Source organism: Strigops habroptila, chromosome 6, assembly GCF_004027225.2.
Source record: "Strigops habroptila isolate Jane chromosome 6, bStrHab1.2.pri, whole genome shotgun sequence".
Classification (NCBI taxonomy): Eukaryota; Metazoa; Chordata; class Aves; order Psittaciformes; family Psittacidae; genus Strigops; species Strigops habroptila.
The window spans coordinates 55,698,971-55,726,741 of NC_044282.2; the positions used below are offsets into that span (position 1 = coordinate 55,698,971).

Genomic DNA, 27,771 nt, shown 5'->3' on the forward strand with positions numbered 1-27,771 from the left:
ATTAACAGCTTTTACATGCATTTCAATCCACAAATTCCATTTTAATTGAAAGCGTCCCACCACACTTTGTCAAGACAATACCTTCTAATCTCTCCTAATCAGCTGCAACTGACTTCCTTGCCTGATGATTTATCCTGGTTTATTTCTCTCCCCAAATACATAGTTCTTAATTTCCATGTGTGGATTTCATGTTCTAAGCCAATATGGAAATAAAGCAGGCCACTGCCAGACTGCGTGCAGGATTCTCTACAGAGCTCTCCAAATCACGTTGGGGTTTTGTTGCATATACAAAGTCTATTCACTGAAAAGGAGCTGTAAATTTGAAAATTAACTACAAAACCTAATTTATTAGAAAACAACTCTGAATGCTGTAGTTCTCCTCCTCTTATAATGTCCCCCAGTACCCCACGTGCCTCAGAATACTAAAAGCACAGACCCTTAGCACTTGCTTATCCTAACTGTCATGCAGCATACAGTTTATTTAAATGCTTGAATAGTAACCAAGCATTATGTGATTAAATACCAGGCTTTTGGGTTTAGGTAGGCTGAAACAAAGTAGGTCCCTACCTCCAGGATCTTTGTCTGGATTGTACTCCAATGCATTGCTGCAGATCAGGTCAATATCTGTTAGGAAATCCTTGGCTGTTAAGTAGCTGTGTTTATCAATTTTGGTTATTACTGTTGATAGGTCCATTGGCTCTTTGATAACTTCAAGGTAATCTGAAACCTATAAACAAACAGCATACAGAAATGACACAGAACCACATGCATTACATTTGAACATTGCCAATTTCACATCTTTATGCTCTTATTCATTCCACATGCTTAGCTCTAATACATTAACCAAACATTCTCATTTCTGAACAAACATGTTAAAAACAGAGGTTTAATCAGACTAAAAACACAGGACTTGCAAAGCTGTAGCTCGTCAATTTATCTTTCAAAATTAATTTAATGGTATTTCTGAGACAACACATTTTAACATAAGTGTATTTTTAATTTTATCTAGACTGATTTTTTTTTTTTTTAATTTATTTTTTTAGTGTTATAACACTGTCCTGGCAATCAGCCTAACTCAAAACCCTAGGATAAACTAGGGAAGTTCACCTTGTAGGTAAAGTTCTCATTAAACTGAAAAGCCAAATTATCAGCTTTTAAATATCTTCTATTGAACAGTTCCTTCAATCACTCGAGCAACAAAAAAAGTCAGATTTTACCGATTGAAGATGTTAGACTAACGGTACAGAAGGACACTCTGAAGAGAAAGCCTTGTGTCATAGCTCACAGCTTACTATGAGCTTAGCTTGGAATTGGACATTCAGCAACCACTTGGGTATACTAAGCAGTATTTAATGTAATTAATGATACCATCAGGGTCTCAAGCTTGATAGTCAAATGCACCAGCACATCTGCTGTTAACAAAATTCACCAAAAAATCTATGAATTTGTTATTTACTTCAAGGAAAAAAACCTATACTTGAAAGCTTCAATGTGATTAAGTTTACAATCAATTAAAAATACTGGCAGCCTCAGAAACAGTATTGCATTTTTCTTCTGAAATCACCCACGTATGATGGTGGCTGCCAAATACTGAATAGTTAAATACATATCCAGATCAAGTCATAACAGCTCCGTAAGTCTGGGGCATTTTTTTAAATAAAATATCCATAGACATTCATACAAAAAAAAAATATTGCAACATAAACTAACATTGAGCAACCTGCTCTAGTGGAAGGTGTGCGAGGGAGTTGAAACTAGATGATCTTTAAGGTCCCTTCCAACCAAAACCATTCTATCATTCTATGATTTTATGATTAATGCATTACTTTTGCATTACTTTTAGTAGTCTACAACCTAATTCCTTAAATATAGACATTGAAATTTTTGGTGAAAAATTAAAATTGCAAAAATTCTCTTTTGTCTCCCTCTATGGAAACATGATGATAATGGGTTCGGTGATTGGAACGCCAAGCCACAGGCTTCCTTTCCTTGTTAGCACATCAGAAAGGATCTTCACTGGAAACTGTAAATATTGCTGCTGAATTAGTCAGGAAAATCCTTGACTTATCACATAGCAGCATTCTCTGCAACACAAGTAGGAGTGAAACGAACTTAAATTTTCGAAGACAGTCAAGCAGACAGGCTGTTGTAGGAAACGATAGTCCTGTGCTTAAATGCACCAAGTGGGATGAAAAGGATTACATTTAATTTCTAGTGCCTTGATATACTAGCAGGTGTTTTGGCAAGTCTTTAAATAACAAATTCACGTTTTGATTCTCTCCATCTACAAAACAAGGATGGTAACTTGTTTCCTTATTCACCTAAGTTTAGACCGCAAGTTCTTAGGGGAAAGAAACTGCCTTTACTGCAAGTATGAAGAGTTTCCTACAATAATGGACCTAGTTTCCTACAATAATGGACCTCCTAAGCAGATTCATAATAAGAATCAGTTACTGCTCAGACCATGCTCACACATTAAAGAGCTCTTGTCAGTCTTTTAAAAACAGTCAGCTACTGACCACTATGGAAAGCTCAAATATAAGCCCATAAAAGATACCTGTTCCATCCTGCATGGAATTTACACTGCAAGTCTATTTTTTACAATGCTGTACTTCCAATATCCCATATTCCTATCTTAATATCTTTCAAAAGAGATGCTTCTCTTCAGAAGCAATTAAGCATTTTTTTTAATTAGCAAGCTTGCAAAGTGCCAGCATCTGATCTCAGATTCAGACTGAACACAATCCTATTCATACTGCAGCACCTGAAAATAGATTTGCAGATCAAACTGTCTCAGTTAGGTGTGCACACACCATAATCGACCGGTTAATGCCTTATAATGTGCTACCATCTGTGATTAATGGCATCCACAAGCCTTATTGCTGAAATTATTCAACAATACTATTAATGCTGAATACATTACAGAACACAGATCACTTTCCCAATATTATCATGCCTATGATTACAATGTTGTAAAAGCTTTTATTAAAGAATTATACTTATGGTTTCAAATTTTTCAGGAGCACTGGTAGCAGTAGGAGCAATGGCATTTTTAAATGCTGATTTCAGTTCTAAAATTCACAGGAATGCACAAGGTCACTCGTATAGCCAAACAACATGCTCCAACTCCTTGCACCACAGATGATGAGGCTGTGACTATCTCACCAGCTACAAATCAGCATTTTAGCCTGGAAAGATCATGGATCAAGGATCTGTTTTTCTAACATCAGTTTCCTTTTTTAAATTTATACTCTTTTTCTAACAGTTTCAACTTCATTGTTTGCACATTACTGAAACAAGACCTCTTCAATATCCACCGGTTTGCTGAAGATGTTAAAGCGTTTGTCTGTGGCCAGCCTCTTGGTAACATCCCTGAGAAACAACCGCAGCTCTCTCAATGTGTTCTCTTCCTGGTCCTCCATTCGCTGTTTTTCTGCTTCTGACAGCTCGCGGGCAGGGCATGGCAGTGCAAGAGGAAGAACTTCCAGAGCATGAAGAGCTAGGGAAAAAAACAAGAAGTCAGACAATGGAAATATTAACAAGACAATGAGTCTTGGGATTATGCCACTCCAAATTTCATTATGTACTTAATCTGCCTCATTGATCTAACTACGACTGCATGCTTAACCCCACAGCTCTCCCATTTTCAAAGCTGATAAATGTAATGCACAAAATTTATTCTGGGCACTGATTAACACTGTCAAATGTGAATTACACCGTCATTTACCCATACCTTCTGAAAAAGGAAAACGTCACAAAATATTCAGATCACATTATTATTGTTTTTACTGTAACTTAGTTTACCAGCCTGTTTCCTTCTTGGTGGGGGCATTGCTGCCTCATCAAGAATTAAGCCTTTGAAAAATCGCAATCTGTCTTCTTCACTTGGTTTTTGAATATAGAAAACCTCTTCATACTGAATTCTGAAAATACATTTCACCTAAAAAAAAAAAAAGGAAATTATGAAAATTGAGCTGCCACTCAAGAACACATGAATAAACTTATCAAAATTAGCCACAGGAGAGAAGATAGTAAACTCTACTGAAAGCTGCATGTACAGCTCAGGGAAAACAAATGCTTGTAATTCTCACTGAATTTTCTGTAGTAACTAAACTTGTAGAATCCCATGATACTAACAATAGCCACCTCTGCAGTAAAAAAAAAAGAGAAAGGGCAGGAGGGGGAAAAAAAAAACCAAACAATAGAAGAAAAGGTTGTGGAAAAAAAATAGGAACTCCCCTCCCCCATCCTGAGCCTCAGAATATGTAAAGCTAAAGGTTAGGCCTTTAGACTAAATCTGCTTTTAATTGTAGTGGAGTAATATGTCAAAATGAACAATTTTGTCTTCTCAAAGTAGCATGGAGATTATGAAAATCAGTAATATGGGCATATACTCCTCATTAAAGAAGATTACAAACATTTAATTAATATAACATTTCCAGTTTGACGTATTTTAAATTACGTTAGAAAACCACTGCAAAACAGAATGCTTTTACATGATGAAAACATTCTGTAGAGCACATACCCCCCTTAACAATGCCTGCTTCCAGAATAAACTTACCTCTTCAGGCAAATCACTATACATGGACTCAGAGGTAGACAGTAGAAATATAGGGGAGAAAGATGGTATATCTTGCAGCAAAGTTAGAAAAGTAGCTCTCACAGTTTCACTGACAGCTTCCCACCAATCACCAATATGAGGCATGTAAACAATACTTGGTACTGTTCTTCGAGCTTCACGAAAGATCTAATTAGAAGAAACAGTGGTATTTAAACTAAGAAACTAATTGTTATTATCACTTGTGAGTAATAAAATTCTTGTGGACTAGGAAATTACTCATGTTTGCGGTATTTTATATACAAATGTCCCAGTAAAATGTAATTATCTAAAGATAAAGGCTTTCTAAACATGTGTTTGTGACTGTTAGCTAGGGAGTCTATCTGCTAGGGAGACTACAGAACAACTACTTGTCATATATGTTTTAAAAACTTGCAAAGACTGAACAATCAGGATAAAAATTAAACTGGATTGCAATCCATGCAAAATCCACCGCAAACTGTTTTGAAACCTGAAACATTTAAAACTGAGTAAATGAACCCAGAATCAGAGCACGCCAATTCATACACAAGCTAATAAAATGAAATTCAGGAATTGAATACCCAGATTAAACTTACTGGATATTAGGTATGTGACTAAGGGGGCAAGTTAAAAATGTAATTACTCTCACTAGTCAGCAGAGAGATCTCAATCACCCTCTAGAGATCCCTTTCTTTTAAACATGAAAATAGAAGGAACCTATGAAAACCTAGCTTTAAAGTTACATTCCAGTTAGCTGCCTTTATATTGATTCAACTAGTCTGTTCCAGATTTACATAATTTACTCATTACAAAAGAATCCGAAATGTCACCTGTGCACATGATTCTTCAGGCGTTTTGGCACTGACTGAATAAAGTGCTGGCAGATCTAGCCTGTGTACAGAGAATTTTTCAAGAGTGTGCAATAGTGCTGGAGCAAGGTGCGAAGTCTGACCCGAACCTCTCTCTCCAGATAGCAGTAATCTTGGTCTGTAAGAGGTTGGCTGGTGATAAGCTGACCTGCAACAGAGCAAAAGTTGCAAAGTAGAATTAACTTGCCAATGTTATTAATGGATTGATATATATAGTAAGATATTTTAGAATCCAAAAGATTTGAAGTAATGGGTAAGGTTCCTACAATGGCCTAAAAAGATTCAGCTAACTCTACTATACCTTAACACTACTCCAAAGTCTATTCTTTGATTTCACAACAATTCAAACTCATCTGTGCAAAGCCACGCACACATTAAATTCATGAAAATTCTGACTCTCCCCAGTTTATCTACAACAAATTCCTTGAGCATATAAAAAGACTTAATGGACTTCCAGTGAAGATATTTATTTAATCACATCTGCTTCAGTCCTAACTACTACAACATCTCTTCAGCAGCCTCAGGAATCCCACGTCAATCCATTCATCTCTTAAGTACTACAGAAATTTCCAAGATCCACCTAACATTTCAATACTTTAATTAAAAAATATGATGGAATAAATCCCTATTCTTCTATTCTAGCATACTCCTACACTTCTGTTCAGTAGATTTTCAGACAGACAAAAGATTTTGAAGGAAAAACTGTAAAGATAAACTTATTTTTTGCTTTTGCTGTTGAGAAGAAATTGTAAGGAGTCCATTCAAGGATTTTGGGGGTTTTGTTTGTTTTGGGTGGGGGTTACCTTGTTTTGGGGACAAGTGAGACATGAAGAGAGAAGCATTAGTTTTTTCCACTACAAGTCTTTTCCACATATAGAAAATTATTTATGAAACAAGATTTTATTTTTTTTTTTAATAAATTTGCATTTTATCTCATCAAAGCATTTTTTATCTGCGCATCAATCAGCTTGGGCAGTGAAACAAGCCTGGCTGGTTTTATTTCAGGTTAAACCTTTTGTAACAGCTATCAAGCTATTTTTGACCTTTGGCTTTTCAGTTCTGATGGTGGTGGTTATGCACATAGATAGGGATCAAAAATGCTCAGAAAGATAGATTAAAGGAGGCTTACATACTTTACAAAAATAAACATACATATCAAGATTATTTTATTTAGACACATATCCACCCAAATATATACTGTTGTTTTGCTTTTGGGTTCCCCCCTCCCAACCTCCCCATAAAAAGCTTAAATTTGGCATTAAAATACTTGAGTATGTACTATGCGTATTACACAAAAATTTTAGCAGTTTTCCACAAGATGGCTCTACTAAACAGCACTACTACTGTACACTTTCCCTAACCTCATTTTCTTTATTTAGCAGACTCCCTGCAGAACCCATCAAAAAGTCGTCTAAAACAATTCTTAACAGAAAACAAATAAACGTTACTTTATCACTGTTCATTACTGTAGCCAGTCCAATTTATACAGGAAAGATTCATCCAAATTTCACACATTCTAAATTCCCATTTTCCCAAAACATTCCATGAGAAAACAATAAAAAAATGTTAGAAATGCTGAATGCATTAATCGTATAATGCGTCCAAACAGCTGCATAAACGGAAGCTCAACAATACTTTAGACCAAGAAAAAGCAAACAATCCCTCCAAAATATTCCTACATACCCCTCTTCCCAGTTCTTCATCTTTCAAATCAAAATGGCCTGTTGTGATTAAGAATTGCTGTTGACATGCTTACTTCTAAGCTACACCTGCTTGTCGCAAATTATTTCTGAGTACTGTGTCTAGGATGTGGCCCTTCCCAAGATCATTCACACATCTAAAACTCTCGTCCATACAGTAAAGAGTTTTTATTACAGAACAGCATTGCCACCACAATGAAAAAGATCTTCTTTGATACTTCTCCTCACGTAAGAATTACATGGTTTTAAGTATTTGATTACATGTATTTAGAGAAACACTCACATTGTAAAATGAAGGTAGGGTTTATGTATAGCAGCTGATGACTGTTTCTTTGGTGATCCTGAGTGACAGCTTGTCTCAAAAATTGATGAAGCATTCTCATCTTCACTATCATCTAATATTAAACTTGGTACATCTGTTCCAAGAAATATATTAATTAGAATCTTATCACTTCTAAATACATGCACAACAAACAAGAAAAGACATTACAATTTTCTTTATGTAAATTATAACGCATTTTCAAACGTAGAAAAAAATGAGTTAAAACTAAATATCAGAACAGAGAATAATAAGTACTTATTACTTCAAAAACCAAAACAAATTAAACATTGTAGAAGTCTAATCATAATTACAATTTATTTTTTTAAACCATTAAGCAGAACAACTTCCTGAATACAACAAATGTTTAACTTGTTATGAAATGCTTCCTTTGGTTTTATTTCACAGCTAGAGGTTTTTCAAGGATAAAGTTATAAAACCTGCAATTCCTCAGACTACATAGAGCTTTGTACTTATTTACTTGCTCTAAGTGCCCAAATTTTTACAGGTACACTTCTTCCAAAATTATTCTCAGCACCATTACCTAGACAATGTATGTTTATGACAAACTGTTTTCAACCCTCTGATCATCTGCCAAAGAATATCAAATTACTTTTTATCACGGTCACTTCAATTCATACCACGTTCATTTATTATACCTTAACCTATTTTAATCCCTTTGCTAGTAGAGTAGTATAATGAATTGAAATACGTTATAAATTTTCAGCAACTAAAAGCTAGAAGACTGATTACATTCAAAAGGCAGACGGCAGGGACAAACAACTACCAAAAATACAAATACGGCACTAAAAGAAAACAACCAGTTGACAGTTGAAAATCAGGTACAGCTGAATCAGCTACCAAAGCTGCAATGGGATTAAGAGTGGACTGCTGTGATTTGATAATGGGAAAATACTGCTGCAACATCTTTAATTGCCCCAGGAAAGGAGTTCAGTTGACGTTACCCTATACAAGCCACTCATTCTCATTCCCACAGAAAAAACAGTCTGCAATGATGGGATGAAAACGCTCACAGCCACTCAGCTGAACAGTAAGAGCAGTGCAGAGGCCAGGTCTCCTGAGGAAGAAAATGCTCTGCAATGAATGGGCAGCATTTCTGAGAGCATCCCAGAATCACTGCAGCAGACTGTGTTCAGGGAAACCACTGGACAACCTAACAGTAGCTCAAGTTGGCCACAGCTGCTTAGAAAATGGGACTGCTGTGAAATGGAAGGGTGAAATACAGCAAGAACTGTTACTCTCAGATATGTGACCCACTGCACATTTACATGAAGCTGTGGCACAGGTCCCGCTACACTGATCAAACCACCACCACAGGACAAAGGCATCAACTTCAAAGCAGCATTAAGTGTTGGATAATGATGCCATCTAAGGGCTATGCATTTAGACATAAGGTCCAAGAAAAAATTGTTAACAGATAACAAAAGCTAGTCCATAGCAAGAAAATGCAGTTCAGAAGCTGCTCAACACTTAGCTCTGGCAAGAACAGAGGGCTTCAAATCAAATGGACATCAGCCTCCTAACTCTTGGCTCCCTCCAGTCCCTAAATAGGAAGAATTTTTTTGCTTTATCAAAGGTAGATCATAGGGTAAATCCTATGCTCATGCACTGGACACAGCTTTGACTTCCTAAAATACATAATTATTTTAAAAGGCAGCCCATCTTTTAATCCCAAGCATCAAGCCTCTGTGACATTCTTTGCTTGAATTTTGCTGGATTATGAGAAACAGGTATCATTAGTGAACTCAAAGACATGTAGAAAACCAAATTTGTAGGTTGTAAGCACATGAGTAAGCATCTGCTATATACCTGGCTCTGAATTTCAGAAAAACTGAAGCCCTAGTGTGTAATCACATTTACATTTAAAATCATTGTACATGAAAGTGGATTTTGCTGCTTCTAACACAGATTAAACTCAATATTTTGGAGGGCTTAAAGGGTTAAGAGTATCAATCAAGGTACAGAGGAAATGTTAAAAGAAACCTTAGTCCATGTATCTTCAGAACTGATTATTTACAAACATTTAAAAGTAGCCATAGCAGCAGAACTATCTAGTAAAACTACTATTTAAATCAATAAATGCTTCCAAACTCAGTTTGCAAGCAATAATGAGCAGTAATAAACAGGACTGTAAAGAATGTAACCGAGGAAAATATTCTGAACTAGAACTTTACAACAAAGCCAGGGACTCCTAATTCATTCCTTCAACAATAATGACTATGTCTATGTTGGGCATTACCAGCAAGTTAACAGTATACAGAGACTTTAGCATCTTAAACAACTTTGGTTATGAGAACCTAATCTGATCAAGAGAGCCTAATACAACCTAACTACAGCTGCAAGTCAGCTCATTTCCCCCTACCCACCACTACATGCTCCCAGGCCTGATCGCATGCCAGCTCCAACACTGTTAAAACCTCCAGCTATCCCACAGTCAGCATAAAACTAACCCAACAAAAATACATCATTTTTGGATGAGTTTGCTGGCTAAAATGGTTTAACAAAAGGCCTGACATACTAGAGTAAGTGGAAGGGATAGAGCAAAAGTGCACAGCTGGGCTGGAGGAACTACTGCCAGCACAAGGATCAGCTTGAACTGCCTGGGCTGCAGTCCGAAAGCATGCTCTGGAATAGGAATGTAAAGAAAGTCATGACTGTCACAGATTTGGACTATTTCCAAATTAATTGCATACAACCACAAGTACTGTTTACATAGTTGGGGGAATGAGGGTGATCCCAGATAAGAACAGTAGAAAATAGTATGTCAGAAAAAGTAGGTATCAAAACTAAGCTACCTTGTTCAAATTAAATTTCCAAGAAATTACCAGGGTAACTATTAAAATGTGTCTCAGAGAAGAGCTAGGTAAAAAAAAAAACCACCAAAACCTACTGACTCACTGCCAGTCAAAACAGCCAGTTGCATTCCTTCTTGTTCCCTGCTTTCTCAATGCATTCACATTGCTCCCATTGCAGCAGTGTTCTGGCATACATCTGACCCCTTAGTGAGTTGATTTTGCTCATTAATTTGTCAAAAAGTTAACTTGACAAGACAGTAAATAGTTCTCCACTTGCTAAGCCAGCAGAAGCAACTCAGAGGATAAGGAGTGAACCAGGCCAGTTCAAGGGGAGGGAAGCCTCAGGACTTTCTCCTTAACTGGTTGATGACCATTGCATAGGCTCAGGTATCCCAGCTAACCACAATCTCACCTGTTTGCTGCAAGCTCCCCACATCACTCCTTTTGCAGCCTGCTTCTGCCCCATCAACAAAGGACTGGGCACAGATAATTGACACTCCCAACAGAACACCTATTCCAGGTCCTAACATACTAACACAGCAGCACCAATTCCAGGTCCTAATACTAACACAACATTATTTCACTACTTAATTTTGTTTTGCCTGATTATCCCCATTATTTCTCGTATGTAATTTGTAAATTACTTGGGGGTTCTCCTTTTTTCAGGTGGCACTCATTCCTATGGGATCTTGGTCTACACAGGTTAGTTTATTAAATGCCACAGCAACTTGGAATCAGCAAAAATAATTCTGAAGATCCAAGTGGACTGTATTTACATACTAACACTCTGAACCAAACACACACCAGGTTTAAGGCTAGCAATACAAGAAAGCCAGTTCAAATATTTCCAAATTCAAACAGCATTTGCAAAAAAAAAAAAAAAAGCCAAACCAAACCACATACCTTCACTTTTGTCACCCTGGCTAAATTCAGCATGAGGGAACACTTTGTGTAAAACCTCAAGAAGGTTAGTGAAAGTACGTTCCAACAGTGGTCTGATCACAGGAGATAACGCGTGTCCTGAAGATGTCACGGCACGTTGGGAAGCAGGCACAATATTCTGCATTGCATGATAAAAATCCTGCGCGCTGAGAACTACTGAAGAAACATCAAGCTGCAGTTTCTGACTGCTCACATAAATCTGGGGATAGCGTCGTCTCAGGGCAATCAAGGCAGCCTCAGTGCAAAGTGCTTTTATGTCAGCTCCACAGTACCCTAGTGCACACAAAAACAAAAACATCTTCCATGAAATAGCATTGCTGTGCTACATACACGCCTAAAGCTAAAAACAATCAGTAATACTTAATTGTCAAGGTCCACAAAGCATCTGCCGAAAGGCATCAGGTCATAATCCAGTGACTGTGTTATGTACCAAGAAATTACGTGCAAGAATATTGAAATACAGTAAGAAATTAATTCCACATTGACCTATGTTTTCACTACATAGCACAATATATAGTGTATTTTCAGCCCAGGGTTATTGCTGTCATGGCTTTCTTTTTCCTTAATATTGTCTAAAGTATGTGTGCAATTTTAATAAGCCAGTCCCCCTCCTCCTTTTTTACTTTGGTATCTCTAGATGAATATAATTTTTAATAGCAAAGTAATTTTGTTCTACTGGATGAACATTACCAACTTTAAACTTTTACAGACTGAGAAAATGAGCAGTATAAAGAGAAGTGTTTCTTGAGTAGAATATGGAAGAGATGAAATCTCTTGTTTAAAAAGCATGCTGTGAACTCTTGGAAAAATGTGAACTTTTACTATCAAGAAAATTTTTCAGACTTTTTATGAGTTTCATAATTTTACTAATATAACCAGAAGACTAGAAAAACTATTAAAAAGCACTAGAATTTTAATTCAGCCTGGCTTCATAAATATCTACAGGTGGTTACCTATAATTGCTTCATCATCACTGAAAAACACAGATCTGATAATTATGAAATACTGAGAGACTTAATACCTCTGTGTCTTCTGCACTACTAATGGTTTGGGATTTTTCCCCATAGCTAGAAATTAGATTTCAAATTTTTTCATATCTCTCAGCAAGAGACAATAATATGCCAGGGTATTTTGTAGCACCATAGTTCCACCTTTCAAAAAATGCGAAACATTATTCCAGTGGGAAAAGTCTTTTAGAGAATTATAGTCGCTATAGGAAAATGTGCTGCAGTGAGGTGCTGCCACATAAAAGTTCATGGGTTTGCAACAGAATGTTTCTAGAAACTAATTAATCAATACTTATTCTCAGTCAACTTTTTTTAACTTTTTTTATCCTCCTCCCAGTCCTACAGCATTTGAGGTTTTATTTCTCTATTGTTTTTTTCCTATCATTATTCTCCTCTATTATTGTATTGGTCTTTTGGCAGCAGTGAGTCCTGAAACTGAACCCTGCCTTGTTTCTCTCTCTACCCTCTGATGTGCTGTCGGCACACATATCTTTACAAGATTCATACAGCAACAAGGAACAAGGCTGATTCCATACACAGTGTTGAAAAATAAAAAAGGAAGTAATATGTAAGACAATCTTCCATCTACATCTTTCAGATATAAAAATTTGGGAGATCATAGCAAAAGATACCAACTTCTCCGCTATAAAGGTGACTTAAATCAGGTGAAACTTCAAATTCCAGCTGAGTTTCTCATATATACTTGAAAAAACACTTTTAAAAAGAAAAAAACCAAACCAAACAAAAACCCACAAAAAACATCCCACCAAATGGAAGATCACCATAAAAATCAGACTCCTTCTGCAACATTTAAACTAAGCTTTCCAATTTTACAGTAAGATTAGTAGTTATAATGGTATAAACTTGATGAGCACTCACTGTGACTGTTAAATAAAAATACGTAGCAATTCACATTCACAAGTTACCTTGAAGTAAATACACGTGACATTTGAAATGTGTTCAAATACATCCACTATATTAATCAATAGGAAACTAATTATTTGCAGCACTAAGGTTGTATTTAACTAACCTCAATCACGAGTAATCAAAACCATGCAGGCACACTCTATCAACCATGTGAACCCATTAGAGAGTAGCTACAGGTGCATCAAAAAAATCAAAACCAAGGTTTTTTTCTCTAAATTCTGCTTTGTTCACATTCCCATTTAAACTTGTCCACTTTTCATCTAACAAGCACAGTGGATTAAACAAAAAATGCTGGGGGACACTAAACCAAAGCTTAAATCAAAGATGTGCTAGAGATATATAGCACCCTGAATGCCTGTCACCTTAAAAACTAGTTTAGTATCTTCGTGACAAAAGATTTAGCAGCTCAGGAGCTACATCCTTTCCAATTTTTCTATTAATAAATGCTGTAATATCACTTTCTAACAGTCATTTTAATCACCGCTTGTACATCTCCAAAGAATTGCAAAATTAGGAAATAATAGCCTGTAGCCTATTTTAAAAATTAAATTCTCAGGTGATCAGATACACAATTAGTCTCCATTTCTACTTCTCATTTCTCAGGAGCAATTACATTTGAAGACTAATAATTGGTGTGTCTTTTTAAGGGACTCTCTTGTGCATACTGTACATCCATTTCAGTGACAGGAAAACTGGAAAAATCCTGTATCTTGTAGAACATTCAAAAGCTTTTTTAGTTCTAAAAAATAAATGCACACTGATGAAGAGAAAGAAAAATGTGAGTATTGTCAAAGCAAAATAAAATGTACCATGCCAACTGTAAATAACCTGACCTTATTTTTACCCAAATTGACACTATAATATAAACACCAAGGTTCAGTGCTTTTCCTTCCATTTTTGAAGCAGTTCACAAAGGATGCTCAATTTGGCAGGCAAAATGTACTGGCACACCTTAACTTAGCACAAAACAAGTATTCTTGCCAAGTACCCATTTTGTTCTACCCATCACCATCACACTACGCTAAATATTTCTGAAGTACAACTTTTAAAGAGTAGGACAGTGAACAAGTGGATTCCTGTGTAGGTTTCCAAAGAATGCACTTTGATCACTGCAATTTTAAAGCCATACTCTTCCACCCCTACAGCGCAGAAATCATGTCCTCTTTCAAACTTTTGCATGATATCCAGCCCAAAAACCTGCAACAAACTGCTACTGAGCTCGGTGATGTTTAGGCGAATAAACTTAACCAATTCTGTCAATTTGCCACATAACTCCCTGCAACTCCTAAAAAGGACTGCAGGGAAAGAGAGTTAGCCAAGAACTCAGCATGATGGTGGAAATGAGAAATTACTTTTTTTTTCTTTTTCTTTTTTTCAGAAGATTGTGAAAAACACTAACGCCAAAACTTCCCCCTCCATCATCACAATAGATTAGGAAAGAAACATCTAACAATGTGTCATTTTGCTACAAAATGCTCCTGCTGTAATAAGGACAGAATAGAGTATTTTTAACACATCTTTTAACATCTTGAGTGTGAGGGTTTGATTCTTTACAATTCTACTTAGCATTATTTAAATGACCTTTACTACACCAGAAAAAGATTTAGCTGCAAGATGACAGATGCATTTTTTTGGTTGCTAGTTTGTTTTGTTTCCTGTAAGACTAAGTTAATAGGTAGCAGTCTACCTACCTACCGGAAGTTATCATTTGGAACAATGAAGTAAGCACAAGAGAGAAGGAAGGATTTTAAAAGTTCAGGGTATCTGGGGCCCATCTCCAGTAAGGAGAAAAAACATAATAATTACTTGTGTTTACCGAAGGTACTAATAAGACATCAGTGTGAGGTCTTCTGAGCAATTCTGTACTCTCCCCAAGCTGCTTCGCTTTTTCTCACACACATTGTAGTCATGCAGCCATTCAGTGAAGTGGGTTCTTTAATCCTTACATACATAGAAATTTCCAAAAAGGTATGTGATCCATAACACCTGGGACAAAAATCAACCCTCAGGAAATAACCTATTTTTTGCAAGTCCTGGGGATTTTCCCTTCTAATTTCTTTACAATTACACCCCTGGATGTTAAAAAGTTCCGAGTCGCACATACACCTGCTTCCCCAAAGTCATTTACTTTGGTAATATTTCAGCAGCTTTCTTCATCAGGATCCATACGCTTGTAGTTAAGTGTTGCCAAGTTTGCTGAACCGGAGAGAGGTATAAACCATGCTGTGCAAAAAGCCTGCTGAGTCTAGGCAGCTTTTACTTGGGGAAGACAAAGTGTTGGGTTTTTTTTGGAGGGAGGAATGTTTGTCGGTTTTTAAAGAAAACCTGCACACAAGAGGAAATAGCAGACCAGTATATGCTGTATCATATGACAAGTGTGCCAACGAGTCTGATTTGCAATGGCCACAAAGAATCTGGAAAAGTCTGTTTAAATAATTAGTTGCTGCAGATTTCAATTATAGAAATGACGAGGCAATCTCATGATGAAAAAGCTAAACCAGTCTTACTTCAGCTGTTTTAAAAAGTCCTTGTAATAGTCAGAAGGTTTTAATCTTGGATGTATGAAAACATTTAAATTCCAAGATACAGAATGGAGACAATCAAGTGCACAGTAGTTGGACAGTAGGAAAAACAAAGAAAACAGGAAAGGGTATTTCTTTTTGTTAGCTTACTTTTCCACAGAACTGACAGGCTTTATTGAGCACAAAGAATGGCTCCCAGTCAAACCTACAAAGGGCTTGCCCAATGGTCTGAAATTTTAAAATACAAACTTGTGTTCTCAATGCAGAAATATGGTGAATTTTCAAAGACAACTGGGTTTTATCCCATCTATTCCCCTCTCTCCCACTAAGCAGCACCAAGTCTTTGCACAAATCAAGCAGAATTTACACAAAATGGGTTTGGCACATGCTGTCTTATACCCGGCAAAGCTTAAACTGGCATTTGCTGGATAGTTATTTTTTCTCCTCACCAGAAGTTGTTGAGGTCTTTGTGCATCAAAAGCGGAGGGATGCTGCTTCGATGATAGATGTCCCTGTAGATGAAGAGGATAATTCGGATGTACTGTAGATGACTGAATGGGCTGATGTTCTATTTAAAGTTCTTATTTCTCTGATGATGGATTCCAATGCACAGGTATTTGAGACCATCCTGTTTCTAAGAACTTGAGTGCTTGTCCAAGCAGATGACTGACAGAGAATGGATCTTTGCATGACAAATTGTTGAGAAGAGATTGTGATGTGTGTTTTAGGGTCATTTCCTCTGTTAAATTCACTATAAAAATATATGGGTTTATTTCTGATGAACTTTTAAGCAGCAGGTTTATCTTGAACAACCATCCTCCATTCAGCATAGCAGGTCTTTGGGCACTCCAAAGTTTTATTTAATGTACTCATGGTGTGGTGCTTCCCACCCTCCCCCCACCTATATGTACACTTTGAGGTTGTTCTGTGCTAGCAATCTGGAAAAAAATTCATCCTTAGAAAGGCTGGTTAGTTTGTTGGATTTATGTCAGAGGAGAGCATGCGAGTCAGTAAAAACAAAACCAAAACAACCCTACACAACTACTGATTTTGTTTTCGCTTCCATAAACGGACAGAACAAAACCAAGTCTCCCTGTCTCTTCTGTAATACATTAATTTAATGGAAGCCTACCTAAAGATTCCAATTCCCATTTCATTTTGCTCCTCTTTGAGGGTATGTCTCCTATATGAGGACAGTGATGTTACAGACAGGAAACATAACTGTATTTTCAAATGACTACTGGCTACTCAGTTTGTTTTAGTAAGACACAAGCATATTCTGTTATTACAAAAAAAAGTGTGTTGTTGAAAGTATAGAAGTTTAGAAAGGCAGAAATAATAAAATATTCTGATATATTTAACATACCTTCAAGGTTTTACACAAAAGAGAAAGCATCTATAGTAAAAATACTAACATCGTAACACTCACCAACACATTTTTCAGCCAGTTCTCCTAAGAAAGGATCTGACAATTTGGGGTTCCAATCCCTGGTATGAATTTGTAAAATGTGCTTCCGTGCCTAATTTGGGGGGGGGGGGGGGTGATAAAAAAATCAAAATTAGCTAAGACAATTCCATGTCATAATATTTTTAGACAAAAATATTATTTATTCATGTGAATGTAAAATTATTTTACCTGATTTTGGCATGTCGCTGAGATGCATAAAATACAACTTAGCACTCAAAAGTCTCTCAAAAGCAAAGGTTTTCCTTTCTTTTTTAATTTCATATATGTACAGTAATTTTTTCAGTATACCAGTTGCACATTTTAATTGCTGTTTAATCAACATCATTATACATGAACTGATCAAACCTCGTGTTCTATGAGGAATCATAATTTTCTAATTTAATTTTTAATTGCTGCACCTATGATTAACAGATTCTACTGACAAATGTCTCACCAATTAATTTATTGCAGAGTAGCACAGTACACAAACATGAATTTCAAAACGGTTTCATTTTAAAATTCTACAGAATCCAAATACACCTATCAATATGCAAAGTAAATTTAAAGTATAAATTCATGAAATATTACGGCTGAGATTACAGAAGTCTAGAAAAAGGAAATGTTCCTGTTGTCTGGCTTTGTGTGTACAACTGTTATGTGCTTAGTAGTCTACATGTCAATAAAGCTATTTTCTCTTATCGTAACTTCCAAAACCCCAACAGTTAGGGGTCATTATACAAATCCATACAAAACCACAGGTTTTAGGTCAGCAATTCAGGTTAATGCAAATGATTTATGTCTCTGTTTAGTTTTAACTATATTCTGAAGATTTGAAGTTCAGTACAACTTTATGTATACAATGTGTTTTTACTAAAAATGGCTTCCTAAAATTAAACATTCTTACAAGAATGCATTTTATTATTTCATAAGCTTGGTTGTCAGGCATTCAAATGTTTATTATTAATAAACATTTCTAGTATATATTTCCTCTGTAAAGTTTTACCTTTTGATCAGGCAAGTTGAAAAGAAATTCCCTGTCAAAGCGACCAGGTCTCCTGAGTGCAGGATCTATAGAATCCAGTCTGTTTGTAGCACCAATTACAACTATTTCACCTCTATTATCCAGTCCATCCATTAGGGCAAGAAGAGTAGACACTATAGAGCTAAAAGACAGTTTTCAAAAAAAGAATATGTAGGGAACACTGCCAGAATTTTTACTTTTTTAACTGCAAAATTCATAGTTTCAAAGTAAAAAAGAGAAGTTAAAAAAACCCAGTTGCACAACTGTTTCAAGTCTCAAAACAAGAAGGAAACTTTTAATATCATCTGTATTATACTTAGCATTATGACTCCAGTAGGGATTACATCCTTTAAATGTTTTGGGAAATGTGGGCTCAGGAAGCCATTTACTGAACAGAGTATGCATCGCCCTGTTTAGAGCAACTATAGTAGAAGAAAAGTGCATCAAGAAGAAAAGTGCATCAAGACAAAAGGTTCCCATAACCTCCTTGCCTGCTGGCTTCAAAATTCCCTTCCTGACCCCCTCATTTGAATGGAGGGAGACATACACACAAATGCCACCATGTATAGAATTAAAGATACAAGTGCATTGCCCTGAAAAGCACAGTAACACTGAGATGGAAGGCAGACAGGAAAAATTTCAGCCTGCAGAAAACTGATGTAAAAACATTTTAAAAAAATGACACAATAGCAACTCAAGATAAACTTGCACACCCAGAAAATGATAGGGCTGTCCAGTTCATTTACAGAGCGTTACAATTCATCATTTTAGAATTAACATTTTTTTCAACTGGTTTTTCTGTTGGGCTGGTAACAGACAATCTGTTTACACTACAAAACCAGCAACCAGAAGAAAGGCTGTGGAAATCATAAAGTTAATAATGTGGCTGAAGAGTAATCTCCACTACAATTCCATTCCCAGCAAATTACAGTCTGCCTGAAGAACTGAAAAGATGACTTTTGATGCTAGAAAAAAATCAACAATCTGTCCTTTCTAGTGTAAGTGGGCTTAAGCAAAAGTAAAAACCTTTCTTGGGAACTGAGTAAAATTACACTTGAGAGTTTACCAAGATAATGTAGGATCTACCAGGATAATGGTAGTATACAAGAAATATTACCTGTGAATCTGATCTTGTCTGCTAGAACGGACTGGAGCCAAGCCATCTATTTCATCAAAAAAGATTATAGAGGGTCTCATCAAGTATGCCTGGCATGCAACAGAAAAAACCAAAATTCACCATTAATTCATAACTGACCCATCAACACTGAAAAAACATTTTATTATAAAGCATTAACATGCTAAACTAACACACATAGAGACACCTTTGTTAAAAAGTATCCAGTCTGAAAATAAAACCGAATTTTCAACTACAGCACTGTTTCAAAGCAAAAAAGACTGCATTCTCCTTTGAATAAGCAAGATGGCACCAGTGTTATCAGTTTTACTGTGTGTTGGAGAGATTAGAGACAAACGGAGGCATCTTATACTCAGTCACAGAGAACAGTATCTTATCTGCTCATAACCTGTTTGTTTTGAGACCTGTGTCTGAAAACTGCGTTTCACTGCTTTATGTGGCTCTCTCTTCTGTTCATCACCTTCCAAGCCAAATAAGGACACTAAAATACACACAACTGATGCAATCCTGCATCCTCCTCTGTGTAGCATTTATCTTGAACATGCCAGTCAAACTCAAACTCACCGATCTCACTTTTTTTTCCCCAATTTTTACCCAAACTACTTTGTCTGCTTCATTAATGGACAAATCAAGAGACTTCTTCCTCAGATTTCAGAGCAAGAAAAACTGCTGTCAGCATTCCTTTATTTTTAGATCTAAATACATAATTTGGACAAATCCTGTCCAATTTACGAAGATTTAGTTATTTAGTTTCAACTGCAAGTAACTTTGGCTGCCTAAAACAAACAAAAACAAACAAACAAACAAAACAACGTACAAATGATGAAAAATATGTATTTTCCTCTAACCTGATCAAAAAGGAGTCGAAGCTGACGTTCAGATTCACCAACCCACTTACTGAGACAGTCCGCTCCTTTCCTCATAAAGAAAGCCACCTTTTTGTCTCCTTGACTGCATTCATTAGCTAGAGCTCTAGCTACCAAGGTTTTACCTGTTCCAGGAGGACCATAGAATAAACAGCCCCTGAAGATAAATGGATCAACACAGTCACAAACTCATTTTATGTCTCCTGAAAAACTCCAAGTCAAATTTTATAATGAAGACAGGGAGCCTGGAGAGGAAAGACTGAAGTTCTAGTATTACTATTTAGTGCATTCAACATAATTCATAAAATCTGTTTGTTTTATGCTTCAAATCAGTAAATCTTTGCTTTGTAGAGAACATTAATCAAAAGCATATTAAGCTTCAAAAGGATTTTTTTACACAAGCTAAATACTTCCTCAAAAATTAAATCTTAGGTAATACTTGAACCAGTGTCTGTTACTTCTTTGGAGACACTCAAGTCCTTCACATGACAAAAATATCCTGAAATTTTTAATTTACTTAGATTATGTGTACCCATCTAAATCACACACCAAAACTCCTGATAAATGTTAAAACCACAATATAACATTATTGAGATTACTTCTATAAAAGAAACATCAGCAATTAGCTTGATTTAGTAAAATATTTGATAACATAATGGAAGAAAGGCAAGGTACTACTAAATAGAACACTCTGGAATTCTTTCTTTGACCAAATCACAAAGTTTAACTTCCTAACACAAGAAAAATAAACTAGAATTTTGTAACTCTTCATCCCACTTATTACATTCTGATAGACAAGTGGGGTAGCAAACATGTAAGTCTATTTGAATTGAAAACACTTCAGGGAAAGAATCAATCTCCTATGGGTTTTCAAGACAAGCATTCTTCAGAACTTAATAAAATGAAATAAAACAATAAAAGTAAATATACCTACCTTGGTGGTTGAATTTTGAATTTTTCAAATATTTCTGGATAGAGAAGAGGAAACACTACCATTTCCTTAAGTGCAAGGATATGATGGCTCAATCCCCCTATACTATCAAAACGCACCTTAGGGAAAAAACAAAGCATACAAAGCATGTACTGAAACACCTTTCCACAAAAGTACCTTTACTTACAGAATTATAGAATCATAGAACAGTTTGGGTTGGAAAGGACCTTACGACGATCTAGTTCAAACCCCCCTGCCATGGGCAGGGATGCTTCACACTAGACCACATCACCCAGGGCTCTGTCCAACCTGGCCTTGAACACTGCCAGCGATGGAGCATTTACCACTTCTTTGGGCAACCTGTTCCAGTGCCTCACCACCCTCACTGTAAAGAACTTCTTTCTTATATCTAACCTGAACTTCCCCTGTTTAAGTTTGAAGCCATTACCCCTTGTCCTACCACTACAGTCCCTCTTCATTAGAAGAGTCCCTCCCCAGCATCCTTGTAGGCCCCCTTCAGATACTGGAAGGCTGCTATGAGGTCTCCATGCAGCCTTCTCTTCTCCAGGCTGAACAGCCCCAACTTTCTCAGCCTGTCTTCATACAGGAGGTGCTCCAGCCCTCTTACCACCCTCATGGCCCTCCTCTGGACTTGCTCCAACAGTTCCATGTCCTTCATATGTTTAGGACACCAGAACTTTGAAAATAAATTACAAACAACATTGCATTGATCAAGAGGAGTTCCATGAATGCTGAAAGTGTAAAAGAAGTTGAGAAAGTCAACTCTTGGTTGCTCACATGAGGTTTATTTGGTTTGCAATGTAACTGTGCCAGGGATACATGGACACCTACAGAGACACAGACTAAGACTGATAACAGCTTTAGAAAAAGTCCTAGATCAGTAAGCTTATTATGAATTTAGTTCAACTCTAATGAGAGGCTGTGGTGAATTATGGTTATGCATAATTGCGGGAAGGATAATAAAAAGTTCTAATGAAACCTACCGATTTATCAACAATCATAGGGTCAACATCAGCCAAACTTGCCCCAACTTTCACACGTTCTCGCAGGATTCCACTAGCTAAGTCTTCTGCTCTAAAGTTTAAAGGCAGGCACCTGTTCAACAAAAAATACACCAAATAAATATTGTTCTGTTTTGATCATTTTGCTGCAATGGGAAGAACTAAGAGATTAAATGCCTTCTATTCCCTAAAGATATAACCTTCCTGGATTGATAAGGTAACCAAAACTAACCTTTTTATTGTGGCAATTATTCTTGTATATCTGGAAGTTCCTTAAATAAAAAGTTAGTATTACGCTTCCATACAGGTATTTCAATCTGAAGAACTAGGCTGGACAGACTATTTTGATTAAACACAGAAGAAACAATGCTGACCGAAAGAACAGGACACTCTCCACTGACAGTGAGGAACTGCATACGTTCAGCATGGTAAGAAAAGGATTAACAGAAAACAGATTTATAAAAATATAGCTCATTAGAGTCCAAAGAAAAGAAATATTTCTGGCAGACCAACCGTAACTCACACCACCTGTACCAGCTTCTTAGTGTATATGAAGAAGCTTTAAGCTCCTACACAGATATTGCATCAGGCCAAATACACAGATAAAGGGAGGAAGAAAGGTACCAAGAAGATACAGGTTATATTTGGATCTACACTAGTTGTACACTGCTGGAATTGCTCAGGATGAAAAAGGGATCAGTGTGGCAGATAGAAAAGATGGAAAAAAGATGAGAAAATGCTTTTTTTCCCTGTTCTGTTCTCCAACTCTTTTATCTGTGGCACTAAGTATATTTACTGATATACATTACAGATCCTCTACTTTTAGATAACTGGTCAATAAATATAAGGTCAAAACAATATGCTTTGAGTATGAATGTGTATTGCTACACAACAGGAAGAGAGAATAAGAGCTAGTACTGGGAGTAGAACTAAACTAAATCGGACCAACCACCAAGAATAAAAATCTATTTTAACTGACAGAAGTTGTTTGTCTTATAACTCAATTGAATCAAACAGATATTCTCATCTTTCCATCTTTTTATCACTATTGTTAATTATCTACTCATAAGATTTCAAATCTACGTTAATATATAACCAGGAATCCTCCTAAACTGTGTCTGCAGGTGATTACATGCAGAATCAAAAAAAGTCTGCAAAACTGATAAACATTATAGAATAGTTCTACTTGTTTTCTGATAAACAATAAAAATCAAACCCTCCTAAAGACCAAGGATGTTTTGATACCTATTTCTTGCTCTGGCCATGCTTTTAGATTTTCTTCTTTCAAAACGTTCTTCATCTGAAGAGGTTGTATCACTGCTGTGAATGGCATGCTTCTTTCTCCTATTGAAGTGGCAAAATAAACATAAACTCAGTCCTTTTTGCAGTAGAATGGCACATTTTAATTCTTTTACAAAAAACAAAATTGAAACAGCAAGTACAGTACAGTTCAGGTTTAAGATGCACGCAAATTTAAGTTTTATTAAGTATCGAAATAATCTCAATGGGGAGTAACATCTGATTTCAATATGACCATTACGAAAATGATAGATCCCCATAAGATACGTGGTCCAGTCCATGTTACCTCAGCAAGCGTGACTGAGTATTCAGTCAATAAGCTGCTCAAGTTCATCAGGCAGCAACTCTGCTTAGGAAAGCTCCCAACCACATCAGGATGTCCTTACTCAGTCTGGTGCTTCCCTTTAAGTATTCTTTGAAAAAATTCCATATTTCCTAAAGCATACAGTCTCTTTTTATGAGGTCATTAATTCTGAGCAGCAGAACAGTTTTACAAAATACTTGTACTGTAGTTTAACTTCTGCTCTGAATCTAAGCATAATTATTCAAAGTCTGCATAAACCATTTCTTATTTTCTTATGACAATATTTCAGAAAACCGAGTATTTCAGAAACATTAGAGAATGTACATTCCACCTTTTGTACAAAAAGGTGTTCAGCTTGATATCAGTTTGAAAATAGTTAGCAAATCTTTTCTGTACTTGCAGCACACCTGTTTCCATTCTGTTTATCACAAAGCTTCTACTGGTATTATGAAGCACTATGAAATTCATTTTTGTGTGATGATCAGGATCTGAACCCAAGATACAATTCAACACCCACTCACACGTGTAAATGAACGGTACAATCACTCAAGAACGTTTTGAAAATCAAAAGCTAACAGAAACGTACTGAGGAAAAGCAAACAACATACCAAAAGACTGATACTTACCTGATATGGCTTCTTCTTGCAGGAGATCTGTGAATATCAAACAGTGTATTTTCCCTCTTTTTTTGATGAGCTGGCACTGAGTAAGAGAAGTTGCATGTTTGTAACATCAATTACAAAAGAGTAATACTCTGAATAAGGAACTAATCTAAATGCAGCACAAAAGTGCTAAATTATTGCTTTACCAATCATGTTATTGGAGGGGAGGAGGAGGGAAATCAAAACTCTTATGCTTTGTTTCACAGAATGTAATTCATTCAGGGCACTAGCATTTTCAGTTTATTTGCAGGACATGAAACCACATACAGAAACCTCTTCACAGCTGGTAATAATGAATGCCTTGAAATTTCTCTTAACAAATGAAGCACAGCATTTCTCTATCACATACTCAATTTCCAAGCTGCCTTAAGATACAGGACACTGCATACAACACTTATGTAAACCAAATACGCACAGCATACATTATTTTAAACAGAAGTATTAAAATGTTCAAAATCAAGAGACACTACGCTGAATCCTGTATGGATCCCTAATGGTATGTCCTGTGAGGAACGGCTAAGGACATGGGGTTTGTCTAGTCTAGTTTGGAGAAAGGAGGCTGAGGGACAACAGCTTCCTAAGGAGAGGAAGTGGAGAGGGAGTTGCCAATCTCTCCTCCCTGGGATCCAGTGACAGGACATGTGGGAATGGTTCAAAACTGTATCAGGGCAAATTCAGACTTGACATTAGGAAATGTTTCTTTGCTGAGAGGGCTGTCAAACACCGGAGAAGGCTTCCTGGAGAGGTGGTCGATGCCCCAAGCCTCTCAGTGTTGAAGAGGCATTTGGACAATGCCCTTAACAACATACTTGTAACTTTTAGTTAGCCCTGGGTTGCATGGAAACTCAGTCAGAGATGAAGAGTAGTCATCCAACTTTTCCCTTCCCACACTCATGGTATTCTCAGAGGTCAGTAGAGCAGGACTCCATAAGCACTGTCTGGTTCCTCACCTATTGGAGGGGCCTGATATCTTTCAACAGTTTTTCTCTGTCTGAGATTATATGGCCGATCATTTTCTTCTCCCTCAGCTTCTTCTACTTCTATATCTCCATCTTCTTCCTGAGACTCTGTTGGGGTGAAAAATATTTTCAGAACACTTCTACTTGATGCCAGAGCAATCTTCATCCTAAAAATTAATATTGCAATGGTCACTGAGAATTATTCCCCTCATATTAATTAACACAACTTGGCAAATCACTGAAAATTTGAAGATAAATCTACAGCAAATTGTCAAACTTCCTTCTAGTTTCCCACAGAAAGTTCTGGAAAAACAACAGAAAGAAAAATAAATGCAATCAAATTAGTTTTAGTTGTGAAGTACTTTGAATATCACTTCTACTACCTTTTCTTCAGTAATTATCCTTCAAATTAAGAATAATGTCTTTTGTCTCTTTTCCCATAGGAGCCTCAGAAAATCTAGCATTTGACACAGCATGAAAATAAGTACAACTTTACTATGCACAATACCATTTTTACACAAAGCAAGCAATACACTGTATAAAGGTACCACCTAGGTCCATCTATTAACAGGATCACCCTTTCTATCCATGGATCTCAGAATTAAGACTTTATTCTTATTAACTGCAACAGACCATACCTCTTCCAGCAGTTTCAGTTCAAAATCAAGATACACTATGCTGAACCCTGTATGGATCCCTGAAGTTTGAGTCTGATTTCTTAAGGAAGCCAAGCAGGCTGTTGACCATGCCATCAAAGTTAGCCATAATCCCTTCTTTCTCAATAGTTTTTGAATCCACTAGCCAGTTTAATCCAAACTTTTAAAGGAAAGTAGAATTTCAAATGCAGTTGGATGTCTACAAGCCTTCTAAAATTCAGTAGATGGATAGAAAACAGAGACTTTACTTAATACATTCCCCAAACGAAGGACGCAGAACTATTACACATTCCTTCTGGCAATGGTCACCTAGCATACGAGAAATAGCAAGCCAGTTAGAATAAGCACAGTTGTAAGACCACATGCATCACATCCTGGCTTCCACCAGAGGATTCTTACAGGTATTACATGGAAAGTTCCAATTACTTACTGTTACGAAAAAGAGGAGTAAGGAAACATAGTATATAAAAATGTAGAAAACAGGCTTTGTTCTGATACTTTCAGATAAACTTGCTTTTGTTCAAAGAAAAATATGTAGAGATCTCCAAAACTTCTTGTACTTACTGCAAATAAGTACACTTCAGTGTGTACTTATTTGCAATAGTCTTATTAATTGTTCTATTTAATAACTCCAAATCCATATCCAAAACCAAATTACTTTCTGTAGTGCAATATAGTGCTATCTTGCATTGAGAAGAGCTTTAGGTTTTAAGTATTTCAGACAAACCCTTACAATTCTTTACAACCCATACCTTCTTCTTCCCCTTCTGTGGACACTTCATGGTGGTTCTGAATCCCATAGCTATTTCTCCTCAGTGATTTCCTCCTTCTTTTCACTCGAGAATACATATCCATGTTTTCCTGGAATAAAATTCACATACACTCCCATCGGTACTGTCCCATGTCACTCATAATGTTAGCCTGCAGTTCAGTAAGTAATACTCCACACAATCTCTATCCCCTAAGTGTTTTTCCAACAAAGCCCTCCACAGGTAGACTACAAAAGCAGTCTCATTTCATAAGTGGTAAAATAAGTCTCTCAGGTAGTACCTAAGTCCATCTAATACATAATTAACATCAGCATCAAGCCGGTTTAGGGAACAAAGCACATGACAGTCCCTGGTCCTGTTTTCAGACTACCAGAGTGTGCTTCAAACCAAAGGAGAACCACCACAGTACATCATGACAGCATGGCAGTCAATTCAGCAATAAAAGAAAACATTATTTAGTATATATTACTAATACCGTTCTGAATTTATCAAGTTTTTTAATGTTATCCACTGAAGAGAATTTGAAACCTTTTAATGGAGCTACAACAGAGACTGCAAAAACAAATGCACTTCCCTTTGATATTACTTTTATCCAAGATCTGAGACACTCTGCACTTACAAATTCTGTATCTGTCCACATCCGTAGCCGTTCTACTTCCCCAGACCGCCTATTTCTCCTGATGTTAATATTATCCATTTCCTGTAGGACAGCTTCAGCAGTACTAAAATACATGCAACAGTTAACACAAAAAAATTTAGTCTTAAAATAGTAGACATGCACAACTTTTTATATAACATCCATCAACTTAACATACAGACCTTGGCTATTCCAAGGTCTACAAGTCAACTAAATATACAAATGAATTAAAATCTGAAAATTTTAGGTTAGCTACTTGAATTTATCAATTAACAACAAAACCAACCATAATAAAGAAAACTGAAATATAAACCTACAGAATATAAGCTAAGGCAAATGCAAAATAAGAAATGCTGGTGCTGTTAAAATTCAAGGTTCAAA

At 36.4% G+C, this 27,771-nt stretch overlaps 1 protein-coding gene across 7 annotated transcripts in view; it reads right to left on the reverse strand.

Moving 5' to 3' along the window:
* Positions 1-27,771, reverse strand: part of ATAD2B (ATPase family AAA domain containing 2B) — a 78,355-nt gene that overhangs the window by 29,271 nt on the left and 21,313 nt on the right. For 5 of the 7 annotated variants that reach the window (XM_030489362.1, XM_030489355.1, XM_030489358.1 and 2 more), the window contains 18 exons: positions 27,373-27,475; positions 26,736-26,844; positions 25,319-25,435; positions 24,333-24,408; positions 23,349-23,447; positions 22,086-22,197; positions 21,085-21,200; positions 20,133-20,307; positions 19,267-19,355; positions 18,132-18,291; positions 17,111-17,201; positions 11,187-11,498; positions 7,432-7,564; positions 5,410-5,596; positions 4,562-4,747; positions 3,805-3,940; positions 3,303-3,499; positions 568-727 (listed from right to left, as the gene is read on the reverse strand). In XM_030489362.1, coding sequence (XP_030345222.1) covers positions 568-727; positions 3,303-3,499; positions 3,805-3,940; positions 4,562-4,747; positions 5,410-5,596; positions 7,432-7,564; positions 11,187-11,498; positions 17,111-17,201; positions 18,132-18,291; positions 19,267-19,355; positions 20,133-20,307; positions 21,085-21,200; positions 22,086-22,197; positions 23,349-23,447; positions 24,333-24,408; positions 25,319-25,435; positions 26,736-26,844; positions 27,373-27,450 — 2,533 coding nt within the window. In that variant the 5' untranslated portion in view covers positions 27,451-27,475. The remainder of the gene's footprint in view (positions 1-567; positions 728-3,302; positions 3,500-3,804; positions 3,941-4,561; positions 4,748-5,409; positions 5,597-7,431; positions 7,565-11,186; positions 11,499-17,110; positions 17,202-18,131; positions 18,292-19,266; positions 19,356-20,132; positions 20,308-21,084; positions 21,201-22,085; positions 22,198-23,348; positions 23,448-24,332; positions 24,409-25,318; positions 25,436-26,735; positions 26,845-27,372; positions 27,476-27,771) is intronic. The other 2 variants (XM_030489356.1, XM_030489360.1) reach the window with 2 other exon arrangements.